Source organism: Drosophila gunungcola (assembly GCF_025200985.1).
Source record: "Drosophila gunungcola strain Sukarami chromosome 2L unlocalized genomic scaffold, Dgunungcola_SK_2 000008F, whole genome shotgun sequence".
Lineage (NCBI taxonomy): Eukaryota > Metazoa > Arthropoda > Insecta > Diptera > Drosophilidae > Drosophila > Drosophila gunungcola.
Genome location: NW_026453163.1, coordinates 3,094,209 through 3,109,235, shown reverse-complemented (window position 1 = coordinate 3,109,235; position 15,027 = coordinate 3,094,209). Strand labels below are relative to the sequence as shown.

The 15,027-nt window shown below is 46.8% G+C and overlaps 1 protein-coding gene across 1 annotated transcript; it reads left to right on the top strand.

Moving 5' to 3' along the window:
• Nucleotides 1-1,517: 1,517 nt before the first annotated feature.
• On the top strand, nt 1,518-14,274 carry LOC128253295 (uncharacterized). The gene is given in 9 exon segments (XM_052981581.1): nt 1,518-2,083; nt 2,897-3,078; nt 3,142-3,615; nt 3,676-4,689; nt 4,692-7,025; nt 7,594-9,316; nt 10,177-11,806; nt 11,862-11,965; nt 13,007-14,274. Coding segments are annotated over 9 exon segments (8,181 nt in total). The 5' UTR covers nt 1,518-1,857; the 3' UTR covers nt 13,501-14,274.
• The last annotated feature ends 753 nt before the right edge of the window (nt 14,275-15,027 follow it).

Below are 15,027 nucleotides of genomic sequence, written 5' to 3'. Positions count from 1 at the left end.
ATAAAACTAAAACTAATTCTGATATATTAAATCGGAAGGAGAGAAATGGCTAGATCGACTCCTCTAGAGATCAAAGTGTGATCAAAAATATATTGACTGAAATTGTATAAATATGGGCCATATGATGACAACATTAATATTAAAAAACAAGTATGAAGAAGTTTGACTTTTTATAATTTTGGTTTTGCATGTATACGAGTCATCACTACTCATGGTAAGAAAATAATTTATTTATTTTATTTTATTATCCTGATGCTACTTAATGTAGAATAAAACAAGAAAGGAAGCAAATTTCGGCAAGTCGAAGTTCATATACCCTTGCAGCTATTGCAAGAATTAAATATTTTTGAAAACATTAAAATTATGATTTACTTGCGTATATGTCTAAAAGCATTGAAGCAATGTTGATTTGCAGCTCAATTATTAGATAGTTATTTTATATATTTTTATTATTTTTATGGGAGCTATATGATATAGTCGTCCGATTTTTATGAAATTTAAACCATAATTCTGAAAAATTTAACCATTACTATATGTCGAAGAACTAATAGAAAAATTTAAAAACAGCAAAGTTATAATTTTTTTTTGTATTTTTTTCTGATTGTTCCTATGGGAGCTATATGATATAGTCGTCCGATTTTAATGAAATTTAAACCGTAATTCTGAAATAGTTAACCATTACTATATGTCGAAGAACTAAAAAAAAATTAAAAAACAGCAAAGTTATAGTTTGTTTTTATTTATTTTTCCGATTGTTCCTATGGGAGCTATATGCTATAGTCGTCCGATCCGGCTCGTTCCGACTTATATACTACCTGCAATAGAAAGACAAATTTTGGGAAACTTTCACGCAGATAGCTTTAAAACTGAGAGACTAGTTTGCGTAGAAACGGACGGACAGACGGACGGACAGACGGGCATGGCTAGATCGACTCGCCTAGTGATGCTGATAAAGAATATATATACTTTATAGGGTCGGAGATGTCTCCTTCACTGCGTTGCAAACTTCTGACTGAAATTATAATACCCTCTGCAAGGGTATAAAAATCATTGGTACATGTGCCATAGCATAAAGACGTCCGATATGCGACACAATAACAACTTTAACATAAAAAAATTGTTTTTGTTTTGGATTGCTACTAATCGTAATTAATTTAGCTTTCTTAATCCAGTTCTTCAAAATAAAAAAACTATAAATTTAGGACAGAAATTTAAAAAACTTAAGAAAAACACAAAAGTGCGAGCCTGGATGGCGATTGTACAAATTCGGAGGGCGTTTCTGCTAGTCCTTTACTTCCAGTATTCCTACGAAGTGTTGGCATATATATTTATTTTTTTATTGGACATATAAACAAGCGACCTTATTACGAAAAAGCGTTAATACAGGTGTCCTTATTATTTTGCACATAGCTGTATGTCCTGGCGGAAATCATCACTTCCATATAAAATGTGTTGTAGTGGAATCTCACATAATTTATTGAACCTACGCAAACACATACTGCATTCCAGTTCCCACACACCTAAAGTACACTAAAAACTAGTTCGCCTCAGACTGCCAACCCGCTTGAAATACAAGTGCAGGGGGCAGGATTGTCAGAAAACGTCGGTACGGCCACACTGCATCTCGCAATAGAAAATAAAGCGTTTTCTTTTGGTTTAAAAAGGAAATTTCGCATGTAAAAGCGCAGTCTCGCGGCCAAAAATATGCAAACTCGACGACTCGGAGTGCCGTGCGACCAGAGTGCTTGAGATTCGGACAAATGCCTCGCGAAATTAGTGCGCATTGTGCGGTTTTGCCAGTGTAGTATACGATACAGCCCACGAAAATTTTCACCCGTTCTCGGGGACGCATGAAAAATGGCGGCGTCCTCAGCCGCGGTTCCGAGTTCGATTCCCATTCCGGCGGAGGCGATATCGGAGGAGTGCAAGGACGACGACGCCCTGACCTCCACTCTCCACACGTGCGCCAACGACCCGGACTTCGCGGTGATCTGCGCCTTCCTGCAGAAATTCGCCAAGGATTTGGGCCTGAGCCTGCCGAGCTTCAGGCAATTGCAGGAGTGGTTCACCAGCAACAACGAAGGTGAGCTGCTTGTGGGGGCGGGGCTTTGCCAAATTGAGTTATGTCAGGTGGAATTATTGGGGGTAATACCACGGAAATGCCGTTTTTAAATTGGTCTGCGTTTGACTCGGGAGAGAGAGCGTTCGTATTTGTGCTTGTAAGAGAGAGTAATCGAAAAGAGCACAACTTTTTGTTTTCTTTCCAACACAAGCGCAAGCAACAACAATTCCGTGAAAGATGTAAATATTTCCCATAGGCCATTTGTTGTTGTCGAAGAATTTTTCATTTGCCCATCTTCGTTTACTTATTGTATCATTTTGATTTGTTGACACCTATTTATACAATTCACAATTATTGCACACGCAAAGAGTGAACTTGTTATTAATAACAATTTCACATCAGAAAGAAAATGTACCACAGGAACAAGTCTGGTTTTTTAGTTAATAGTAATTAGCATTAATTATTGTCATCACCTAATTAGTTAAATTCCATTTAAGTACTGAACCAATTATGACATTTATTTTAGCTTTTAAAAGAAAATCATTTTTTGACTGAAAATTTTGTGAAATTATTTAAATATTATTTATTTTTCGCAACGGTTTTATTTCTGTCAAAACGATAAAAAATCAAATCACATAAGATTTTAAGTTTAGAATAAAAAAAGGTTGAATGTATTTCGATACAACAAAATAAGTTATGTTTGCAGTTCATGAACACTGTCATTAATTATCGACATAGCCTCATTAGTTCTGCATTTCATGTTGATAAAAGCAAACCAAAATATTAGTTAAAATATTTTCAGTCCCAACAATTAATAATTACCTATTTTTGCAGTTCCCGAGCTCAGGGACTTGCATATAAAGCTGCTGCGGAAGACCCGTAAGACGGTTCACGAGAAGAGCTGGGAGTCAGCCCTCAGCAAGTTCTGCTTCGGTTATTCGGTCCAAGACGCCTGGGAAATCGAACGGTTTGGTTACAGGAACTCCAGCCTGAAGGTCAAACTGCGAATATTCCGGGTAAGAGGCGAAATGCACACCATTGACTGAGGCAGAGCTAACGTTTTGTTTACCCGTGTCCAGGAACTACTCGAAAGTCAGTTCGAGCGCAATGCCAAGTTTCGGGCCCACATACTCACCTTGAATGCGGACACCTTGCGTTCGGAGCCGATTGGGCGGGATCGGCTGGGCCACGCCTACTGGCTGACCCAGGACGCCGACTGCAACCTGCGCATCTACCAGGAGCATCTGGACGAGGAGATCTGGCAGGTGGTGGCCACGAACCGGGAAGAGTTCGTCAACCTCATTGCCAGGCTGCGCGGAAACGAGGTGGTGCTGCCTTCGAAGGACATTGGCGAGGCCGACGAGGACACCAGCAGCAGCAACAGCTGTCCGGCCAAACCACCGCCTCCAGAGGAAAAAGAGGAAGAGGATGAGGAAGAAGATGGAGTTGGCGATGGAGATGGAGATGAGGAGGAGCCCGTGAAAACGGTGCCCAATCTAAAGATTAAACTGCGCTCTCCCGAGCAGGAGGAGAAAAAGTCGAAGAGGGTCAAGGTACGTATGCAGTGGCATCCATCAGGCATTCCAGAAAGGTTTCAACTATCGCTCTTTCAGCCACTGTTCATCAGCCAGGCCAAGCTCGGGGGCAGCGCTTCACCGTCGCCAGCCAAAAAGCGTTCCATCGACGACGTGGACAGTAGCCCTACGGCCTCCCAGGAGGAGCAGCAGAAGAAGCACCGGCCCACACTGCTCGACACCAAGCGCATCAAGAAGCCAAGTCGCTACGAGAGCACCAAGGACGAGAACGAAGGAGAGTCCGGCGAGGAGGAGGAGGACGAGGAGGAGGAAGAAGCGGACGAGGATGAGGAGGACTCTGAACTGGACGAGGGGGAGGAAGAAGAGGACATCGACAGCGCGGCGGCAGATATTGAAGAAGATGACGACGAGGAAGAAGTTGGCGAGGCGATTGAGGATCCAACGATAGAGGTGCGGGGCCAAGGATCTGGCCGCGACTGTGAGGCCGTTCCCCTTACCTTTCTGGGCAACTTTGACTGCGGGGATGAGCTGGAGCTCAGCGAGGCTATCGCCGACCCGGTGCTCCTGGTGATCGGTCAAGGATGGGGAACCGATTGCCTCGTCGGTAATGGCAAAAATGAAGCTGCCGTGGACGAGGCGACCGTGGAGACATCGGAGCCGAAGGCCACCTTCTTCTTTGGAGAGCCGGGGTGCCTCAAGCTGAGTCCCATGAAGCAAACACCAAAGCCGGAGGCGAGGCGCAGCATTTTCGACAGCTTGGGCGAGGAGAAAACAAATGGAGAGAGTGAAAAGTGCGGGGAGGACAATCCGCCCCGAAATGGAAGCGAACTCAGAGAGACTCCAGCAGACGCTGAAGCTACAGCATCTGCTGCTCCTAGCGAAGAGACTATCAAAAGCCAAGAAGCTAACGAAAACAAAATCTCAGAAGAACAAATGAAAGGGAGAAAGTCCGAGCAAGTGGGTGAAACGGATTTGCTGGAATTTAAAATCAAGGTGATCGAAACGAATGACAAAATCTCGAAAGTACACGAAGCAATAAAAGAGTGACGAGTTCAGACGCAAACAATCACTTAGATAAGGGCGAACCTTTCCCATCTGAGGATAAGGACGTGCGTCTAGATGCAGATACTAAAGAAAAAGTCGAGGACTGTTTGGAAGAAGAAAGCGTCGAGGAAAATGGTCCAGTTAAAAAACTGTCCTCAGAGGAAAAAACGTCGTTAACTGATCTGCAGAATTCTACCAGAGATACTGATACGGCTAGCATATGCAATGACAAGATTTCCAGTGAAGAAAAAACACCTAAATCTAACCAAAACGATAAGAGAACAGAAACTGAGCCGGATACGGAAACGAGCGCAAAAGAAACAGTATCACGCATATCCGCAAGGGAAGTGGAAATTGAAACGCCTAAAAACGTCAATAAATCCAAATCTTTTATTAATCATCCTGTAAGCCAAATCGATGATCTAAGTCCTGTATACGAAACAAAAGTTAAGCCAGAAAATGTTAGAAAAAGCTTTGAAATTGTGCCAGAAACGCTTGCGAATGACAATAAACCCTCCGATCTGAAGAAGAAATGGATTAGATCTAGTAGCGACGCGGTCACAATCTGTCACGAGACCATTAAAAATGATGAATCTTCCCCCGCAGAAGACACGATACCGGAAAAAGTACAAAACCAAGTGGCAAGTACTTCCAAAAGCCTGATTTCGGAAGATAAGTCGAAGGAGGGTGATATCAAAGCCAAGGCGGATGCCGAGCCACCTTCAGTCGACCAGACAATTTCAGTACCTAAGCCTTCTATGCTACTAAACCGCAAGAGACGTCTTAACGAATCTCAGCCCGCTCTCAGAAACTCGACCTCCGAAAGCGAAGTGCAGGAGGAGGAGCCCCAGGATGACGACCCCACCCTGGATGATCTGGATGTGGGGGGCAAGCGCATCAAGATGCGACCGAAGACCACCAACGTGGAGGCCAGACGAAAGGTGGAGGCTCAAAAGACGCAGATCGAGGAAACTACATCCTCCAGCGGGGAGGAGGATCCGCGCAGCCGGCGCAAGATTATAGCTCCAGTCAGTAAGCAGAAGCCCACTCTGGAGGAAATTATCGAAAAGAAGAAGAAAACAATGGACAGGGACTTGCCCGAGAAGACTTCGCAGGAGCAATCTTCTGAAAAGGTCCCGGAAAAAGATCTGCAACCGCCACAGCCAGCTAGAGAAGCTACTCCTCCCACCAGCTCCTTCAGTCCACCAAAGAAGTCGCCGGTAACGAAGCCGCTTAAGAAGAATCTTCTAACTCAACTACGGCAGGAGGAGAGCGAAGAGGAAGCTATCCCCAGAAAACGAACGAACAGTGAGACCATCGTACCTGCCGTGCCAGTTCCCAATGCTTCTCTCGTCCAACCGGAGGAACGTCATCGCAAGCGACGCAGCAGCGAAGATGCCAAAGAGTCCTTCTCCAAGGAATCCTCGCCCAGTGAGCCGCCTCCCTCCGCCGTCAGCGAGAAGCTAAAGCGCAACAACGAGCAGGACATCGAAGAGGAGGTGGAGGATCCACTTGCCCTGCCAGCCCAGGATGCGTCGCCTCCTGTGAAAGAATCCTCCCCACCGGAGGGATCTGCCCGTCGTTCTGGTCGGCGAGGCGGTGCTGCTGTCGTTTACTCCGAGCTTCCTCAGCCCAAAAGGACGCGAGGTGGGGCCAGGGATAAGTCCGTGACGGAAGTGAAAGCGGAGGGTAAACAGGAATCCGAAGATGACCATGAGGAGACTCCTAAACTTTCAGCCAAACCTAAATCTGAGGTCAAAGAGGATTCAGTCGAGGGTATTCCAGTAAAAGAGGAAACACCAGAGGAGGAAGCAATCAAGGAGGAGCAAAAAGAGGAGCCAAAAGAGGAGACGAAGGCAAAGGTGGGCCGGGGACGTGGGCCGCGAAAAAAGCGTGAGGTGGACACCACCAATATCATCGAGACCAACGACTCGGAGACTCCGGTCCGCCAATCTCGTCGCATCGCCCAGCAGAAGATCAAAGAGGAGGCGGAGCGCCGAAAGCAAGAGGAGGTGGCCCTGCGCTCCATGAAACAGGAGCTCAAGAAAAAGAAGAAGGCCGAGAAGGAGGCAGACCCAACAGTGCTAGAGCCTTCGGGGGAGGAGTCAGAGTCGGAGGCCAGCGAGGCGGAGGAGGAGGCTCGTAGTAAAAAGAAAAAGAAGTGTCCTGGCAAGGATGGCGCCTGGTCATCGGACTCAGAAGAGCAGCCAGAGAGCGAGGAGGAGGAGGAGGAGCCACCGCACTATGAAACGGACCCCGGCTCGCCGCTCTTCCGCTCCGACCACGAGTTCTCGCCGGAGTCCGAGCTGGAGGACGAGTCCCAGGTGGTGCCCATGAAGCGGGCGCGCACCGTGCGCAAGGAAAACGCCGAAGACCAGGAGAAGGTACGGAGTATATTTAACTTTAAAAAGGAGAAGCTTTCATCTAGATGGTTTTTAAACTTGGATCACAAAAAACTTACAAGGGAAAAGGATCAAATTTAAATCTCATTTTGTAATTTAAGTCAGAAGTTAGCAGTAAGATTAGCTGGTCTAGTGATCCTGGATTCTATATAAGATTAAAAAAAATTGCGTTTTAGAGCTCAACTCAACAGAAAAGATACATCTGTAAACTAGTGGTATAATATTTTGCACAACTAGGCCCTGAGTTTAGCTAGCAATTAAGTTTTAGTTTTAATATGTAAGTATTTTTTTAATATTTAAGTAGTTATTATTATTAAAAAATAGGTTTCGGTTAAATATGGTTGCTGAGACAGACAGACGGACATGACTAAGAAACTCATTATACAAGCTGTATAGGCATGTACCAATTCTAGGTCATAATTAGGGTTTCTCTTTTCTATGTTGATTCTGAAACTAATGAAAATATTAAAGGAAATATATATCTATCAACGATTAGAGCAGATTTATATGATAATATGATATGCTAACTTGATTATTTATATTTTATCAGGAGGACGCGGAGGAGGCGTGTCAGAAGTGCGGCAAGTCTGACCACCCCGAGTGGATCCTACTCTGCGATACTCCCGCCTGCAACAAGGGCTACCACTGCTCCTGCCTCTCACCAGTGCTCTTCTACATCCCCGAGGGCGACTGGCACTGTCCTCCCTGTCAGCAGGAGCAGCTGATCACAGCCCTGGACCTCCAGCTGCAGCAGTTCGACACCTTGGTGGCCCAGAAGCACCACGAACGGATCCTGGCCGAGGAGCAGGCGGAGCGAGAGCGTCAGGAGCGGGAGGCCGCCACTTTGGCGGCGAAGAACGATGGATTCAAGGAGGAGAAGGAGGAGGACGATGACGAGGACGAGAAGGACGATGAGACGGTCAGCAAGGCGGACAAGGTGAAGCGGCGTCGCGGAGATGGACGCAGTAACCGGCGCGCCGCCAAGCGGGGCACCAGACGCCGCCGTGGAAACGAGTCCGACTCCAGTAACGGCAAATCCGGGGGCAGTGGCTCCAGATCCGGCTCTGGATCAAGTTCCGGCTCAAGCAGCAGCAACAGCAGCAGCTTCTCGGACTCGGACGACGAGCCCATATACAAGTTGCGCAAGCGACGCCAGATCAATGTGAGCTACCGGCTCAACGAGTACGACGACCTCATCAATTCGGCCTTAAAAAAAGAGATGGACGAGGTCGCCGGTGCAGGGAACCTAGGCCGCGGCAAGGACATATCCACCATTATTGAGGCGGACAAGGAGAAGACGCGATCCGAAGATCCGCCTGCGGAGGAGGAGGTGCACGAAAAGGCGGACGTCGAGAAAGAGAAACAAAAGGTCAAGTCCAGCGGCAGCAGTTCGTCGTCGTCCGAGGATGAGATACCACTCAAGCGCAGCAACAAGTTCAAGCAACCGCCTGCCAAGAAGAAGCCTCGCAAACTGACCACCTTGGACGTGAGCAGCGAGGAGGATCATGGCAGCGATGAGGACTTCAAAACGTCCAGCTACTCGGATGAGGACAGCTCACAGTCTGGCTCCGGAGACTCCGACTCGAGCTTGGAGGTGTACAGACGACCAGGTCGAGGCAAGAAGCAGCGGAAGGCTGCCAGAAGGGCGGCGCGCGAAAGGCGAAAGGATCGCAAGTTTGTGGTGGAAGAGAGCGACGAAAGTGAGGAGGAGGACCAGAAGCGACGAGCGGCAAAGACCAAGAAAAAGAAGAAGGAGGACTCTGACTACACGGAAACTGAAACGGAAGACGACGACAATGAGTTGTCCGAGAACGTGGACAGTGCCGACCTGTGCGACGACACCACTTCCGAGAGCGAAGACGGCGCCTGGAATCCCTCCTCCAAGAAGAAGAAGGCTGCAGCCGCCAAGAAGTCGGGCTCGGCGGGTGGCATCGCCAGGAAGTCCCCGAAGCTGAAGAAGCCAGCCCCCCAGCCCGCGAAGAAGGTCAAGCGCCTGGAGTACTCCGACGACGACATTAGCGAGAGCGATCCGGAGGAGGAGGAGGACGAGGATGAGGAGGGTCAGGAGGGTGCGCCCTTGTCGGGAAAGGGCTCCGGCAAGCAGCCCCGCTCTCAGCCCCTCAAACCGAGCGGATCCGTGTCACAGGCTGGCAAGGGAAAGGGAAAGGGCAAGGCCAAGAAGAAGAAGCCAGCGTCCTCCGAGGAGGAGGACGGCGCCGCTTCCGACGATCGCACTCGCACCCGTGGACGGCGGTACGCCTACATCGAGGACGGTAAGTAAATCATAAATCATTTATAAAAGAGCGAATTCTTTTTGTTATTCGTTGAAAAGCATGTAACAGGAAGAAGGAAGCGTTTCCTACCCTAAATATGATATATTTTCTTTATCAGGATCAAGACCGGGCCAAGTCGATATAGGATCTCTAGCGAGATTTAGGAATTAACATGTAGTTTTTACTTAGTTTACTAAAATCGCGAGTCTCTGTCAAGTCACTCTGTGACTTGGTAGAGGCCAGTTGTTGGGCGTTATATGTTTATTCTGACAATATCTATCGAAACACAACAAATTATCCAAATTAAACAATAGTTTTAGAAGTTATTGGCTTTAAGTTACATTATGACGTCACTGCATACTTCTTAAACTGAGTTCATAAAGTTGAGAGAGCGGAAGAGAGAGAAAGATCAGTTAGCGGGGGCGGGGGAGCTGCTCGCTCTTAGCTTGTAGTGTTTGCTCTGCAGTTCGGCAGATGGCGCCACCTAAAATGTATAACGATGATTCTTGTTTACGCTAATTTATAGGGCAACAAAACGCGTAAATTCATTCTTGAAGAAAATGTCAAAATTTATAAGTTTTTTAACTTAATCTAATTTTTAAATTTTTATAAATTCTATTTAATACCTTGCAGTGGGTATTACAATTTCTTGATTATTAGTTTTACGAGGCGAGTTGATACAAATATTCCTCCTAAATAACTCCTACCCCAAAGTGATTTAAAGAATATTCCGTTTTATTTTAGAAATCTGAAGGAAAATTAAAGAAGGTCACTTGGATTAAAGGTTTTTTTTTGGTTCCTAGGCCCCCTGGTTACTGGGTCTTTCAGCATTGTCCTGATTGTAATTTCTTTGTTTGTAGATGACGACAGCTCTGATGGCGGCATCAAGCCAGGCGTCCATCGACCCGACACGCCGCCTGAGGAGCGTCAGAAGTTTATCCAGCGGCAGGAGGAGATCAAGCGTATGCTGGCAGAGAAGAATGCCGAAGGCGCCAAGCTGGCGGCCACGCCCCGTCTTACACCGATCAAGTCCGGGGCCACTGTGCCGGAGAAGCGCACACCTGGCAAGGCCGCCAGCGGCGACTCGCTGTCGACGGTGCCGCTCTCGGTGATTCGGCAGGCCAAGGTGCTGGACATCGATTACCTGCAGCGCAAGGGGGAGACTATTGGCGACCTGGACGACGTGGACGAGTCGGAGCTGGACGACGCCGAGCTGCCCGACGACCTGCCCGAGGACATGGAGGACGCGATCGCCCGTATGGTGGAGGAGGAAGAGCAGTTCAGCGCGGCGGTGGCAGCCCGTGAGTTGCCTGGCGCAGAGGAGGTGCTGCGCACGACGCCCTCTAAGTCGCGGCAATCCAGCAAGGTGACGCCCGAGACGCCAGCTTCAGCTCCAGCTCCGGCTCCGACTGCCGGTCCCAGTGCGTCTGGCTTGCAGGAGCCACATCGCAAGCGTCTTCCCATGCCCACCATGCATCCGCCGCTTCTGCGCCACCAGTTTCCCCTCGCCTCTGGCTCGGCACACCCGCCCGCATCGCTGCTGCCTCCTCACCCACCTCACGGCATGCATCCCATGCTGCAGCGTCATCTGTCGCAGGCGGTCGCCCCGCCACAGGCCATGCACCTGCTGCAAAACGCCCTCTCCGCCCCTCTTGGCCAGCCCCTGGGCTGTGGAAACTATGCGACCGGTCACGGATCGGCCCAACACCTGCCGCTGGTCATGCCAATGCCCTCGGCAGCGGCGGCCGCTGCGCATCTCATGCAATCCGCGGCAGCCTCGGCTGCAGCCCGCCCACCCGACGCAGCGGCGGGCAGTCCTGCGGCCGACTCCAAACCAAGGGGCAGGCGGAAAAAGGTAACACCCCTCAGAGATCAGTTGCAGAAGCAGCAGACGGCGGCGGCCGTTACGGCGGCCACTTCCTCATCGACTCCGGGGCCAGTGCCAACAGAGAAGGCCAAGGGGCAGCCGCTGTTTAAGCCGCACGAGGAAGCTCCCGCCAGCGCTCCCGTCCCCGCTCCGCAGGCCTCTGTGATCACGCGGATCCCGGCGCACCTGCCGCTGCCCCACGGACGAGGTCATGGACCGCCGCCCGGCGGCATGTATCCTAGCAGTGCGGAGTTGGCCCGGTTCTACGGCCAAGTAGCCGGCCAGCAGTCTGGACCCGCCGTCCCTGGCACCCGCTCCCCTTCGTCGTCGTCGTCGTCATCGTCATCGTCGTCAGGACCTCCTAGACACCTTTTGCGACCGCAGCTGCCGCCCGGACTGCCACCGCCACACGCATCGCTGCGACCCACCTATGGACCGCCGCCGCCACTGCGAGGATCTGGCCCACCAACAACAGCGGCAAGCGGGGGTGCGACCAGCTCCAGGCCGCCCTACCTCCACGGAGCAGAGCACCACGGCGGACCGCCTGGCCCGCCCATGGGCGGAGTCTTTGGCTCCGGACCGCCACCAGCGAGACACGCCTCGCCTCATTTGAACCCCTACAGGTGAGCCACACACCACTCTATATTTGCATGCCTTTAATCCGCGGCTTTTCTTCAGAGCTCCGCCCATGTATGGCAATCCCAATTACTCGCCTCGCGTCGGAGGACCTCCAGGACCTGGAAGTATGCGACCGGGAGCCGTTGACTTTGCCGCCGGACCACGTAAGCATCGTAGTGAAATACAGCTAATGACAAAATCTAACAATTTTTTTTAATTGAATTTCGTATCTACATAAAGCTCGATTATGAACTCTTAGACTTTAAAATTTGCTATTAATTGTAAATCTTGTATACGAACTATATGTAGCATGTGTAGGGAAGAGTTTCCGACCCTACAAAGCCTATTTTATTTCAACATCAAAGAGTCGAACTAGTCATATCTTTCTGTCTACAAGAGCTACAAAGGTTTGCAAATAAAAAAAAAATTGATAATTTTGTATATAAAAATATAAAAATTATCTCGTAATGGTGCCCAAGGCAGATATGAGGTATGTAAAGTACTTACTTACTCAAAAGGAAATGGTCTGATCTGAATGAAATTTTGCACTCATTCTTTACACAGTAAATACTTGCAGATGAACGAAAGTTTTTATAAATAATTATTAGTTCTTTTAATAACTTTACAATAAACAAAAGGTTGATTTTGTATGTAAAAATGTTATTTTCAACTTTAAAACCGTTAAATATCACTGTGAGTCCAGGATTAACGCACCGCAAGACGCCATTTGAAGAGTCGCCGACAGACCGCCGCCATGTGATAAATAATAAATATAAAAAAAAATAAAGGCATTCACTCAGAAATGAGAAAAAAAAATCTCCAATTTAATCCTGCTCCCCTAAAAAAAAAGAGTCTTTTAATGCGCACGCAATATAAGTTTGGTTTAAAAATTAGCGCCGTCCACAAATTTAAAATTCTGTTCCACCCAGTTTTTTGAAGTTTTATTCTTAAAAAATATCAAATACTTCTCTCACTTCTGAGCATTTTTAGGAAAGTTACTAAACATGCGTGTACCCAGAATACCAGTAAAGAAATAATTAAATAATTCTAATCATCACCGAAAAAATAGTAAAAACATTTTTCGATGTTCTCCACAATTTTGTAAGGCTTAGTTATCCGTTCAACCATGCGTATGATTAAATTTTGAAAGCCTATACAGCTTGCAATACCGCATATTATTAAAAAAATGTTCTTCAAACTTTCAGGTGGTTATCCCCCATATGGCTACTATCCCCCTCCTCCGCCGTTGACCACACCGTCTGCCCATGCTGCCCCAAGTTCGGTTATCGTAAGTGCTCCGCCAGCAGGGACGCCAACGAATCACTCGGTCTCTTCTCTGACGCATGGGAAGAATCTGGTTCCAATTCCACCGACGCAGTCTTCAGGTCCTCCACCCGCCGCAGCCCCTCCACCGGCAATCCCCAGCGAAGCGCTCAGCCACAAGCCATCGGTAGCCTCTGTGATAACCAGCAAAAAGCTGACCACCTTGGAGGCGTACCCCACACGAAAGTCGCCCCTTGTAGTGGGCGAGGTTCCAGGACCGGCCGAATCGACGAATTCACCGGCTGCCATTGCCGAGGACGACTCGGGATCGGCTCATGAAACCAGAGCTCCACCATCCACGGGAGCAGCTGCCGTGGGCGAGTTCAGTGGCTTGGTAAGCTACTTTAGCTCGCAACAGGACGATTATGACACATAACAAGCGCCGCCGGGCGCATAAGAAAAATTTGTATATATAGTGGGATTGTCGTGTGTAAGATGACCACAATCCATTTGTAGAGTTAGAAAAGAAGGTACATTTTAGAGTAGGCAGCAATCTTGGCATTAATTTATTATTAAAGACTTTGTGTTTAAACAATCTGGACCTTTAATACAAAACCACAAACGATGTTTCAAACCTGATCCAAATTCTGTAAAAAGTTGTCCAAAGTTACTTTTTTTGCGATGGCGCTCCCATTACATAAATTAATTACAAAATTTGAATTTGTATGTTCGTTTGATTACAACTCCCATTTAAACACTCCCAATGCCTTTTTAACGTTAAATTTAGTTCCCTTTTTGTGCTCTTTCAGTTTAGCTAAAACAAACATAAACTACGCTAAGTATTTTAATTTTAGCTGTATATTTTTCGAGCTCTAACAAAATAATCGTGAGTTATATATGATACATACCATTAATACTATACGAATATAAAAGAAACTAATGATTATAGATAAACATAGTCAATAAATATAAATTTAGTTCATTGCGAATGCTTGTTTGCATTGACATGTACACAAATTGTAGTTTGAGTTAATACATAACTAAGCAATTGAAACGATGATGCAGTGCATACTTTATAAATTAAACCTACGTAACCATTATAACATAAAGCAAATGGTATATTAAAATCAAAGATGGACAAAAACTGAATGTTCGCAATAAAACTATTTATCATTAGTTGAAAATATAAAAAACCAACTGTCTTATCCTTCTACATCCAAATTCGAAAATTTATTGGTTTAAGTAGGTGAAATTAGAAAGTTGGGGGTGCTGCATGAGGTAAAAATACTTAAAATATTTTTTTAAAGCCTTTTAGTTCCCAGTAGCCCAAAAAGGGGAATCAAACGATAGTTTGCAACATGTTTGCCAAAGGATTAAAACAAAACCACAAATTAAAGTTTGTACTATTGTGAAAATCGAAAATAGTCTTGAGCCGTAAATGGTAAGAACTATTTCTAAAAAAATAGCAAAACATACCATGATTAGAATTCTGTTTTGCGGTCACTCAACCAATACAAAGTCTAGCAAAACAAATATTAAACACTCGGTAAAGATATGAACGACAGATGATTCGTTTTTTATCGTTTTACGATGCAGCTTTGCAAGTTCTGTCCGTTTAATGTGAGAATAAAGATCGTTTTCGATCTAGTTTCTGAAGTTTTGGCTCACTAAGTCAGTTCAGAAAAAAACCTTAACAAATTAGTATTCCTACCAGTTGCCGAAATAAATCATTATTTGTATACCCTTATATTAGAATTTCTGAACCTGTAAAGTATATATATTCTTGATCAACATCGCTAGGACAGTCGATCTAGCCATGTCCGTCTGTATGTCTGTTTGTAGATAGCCTAGTTTTAAGTTTTAAAGCAACCAAAATTTCCCAAAAGATAATATATAAATCGGAAGGAGTCGGATCGGACGACAGTATACAGCTCCCATACGAACAATCGGAAGAAGACAACAA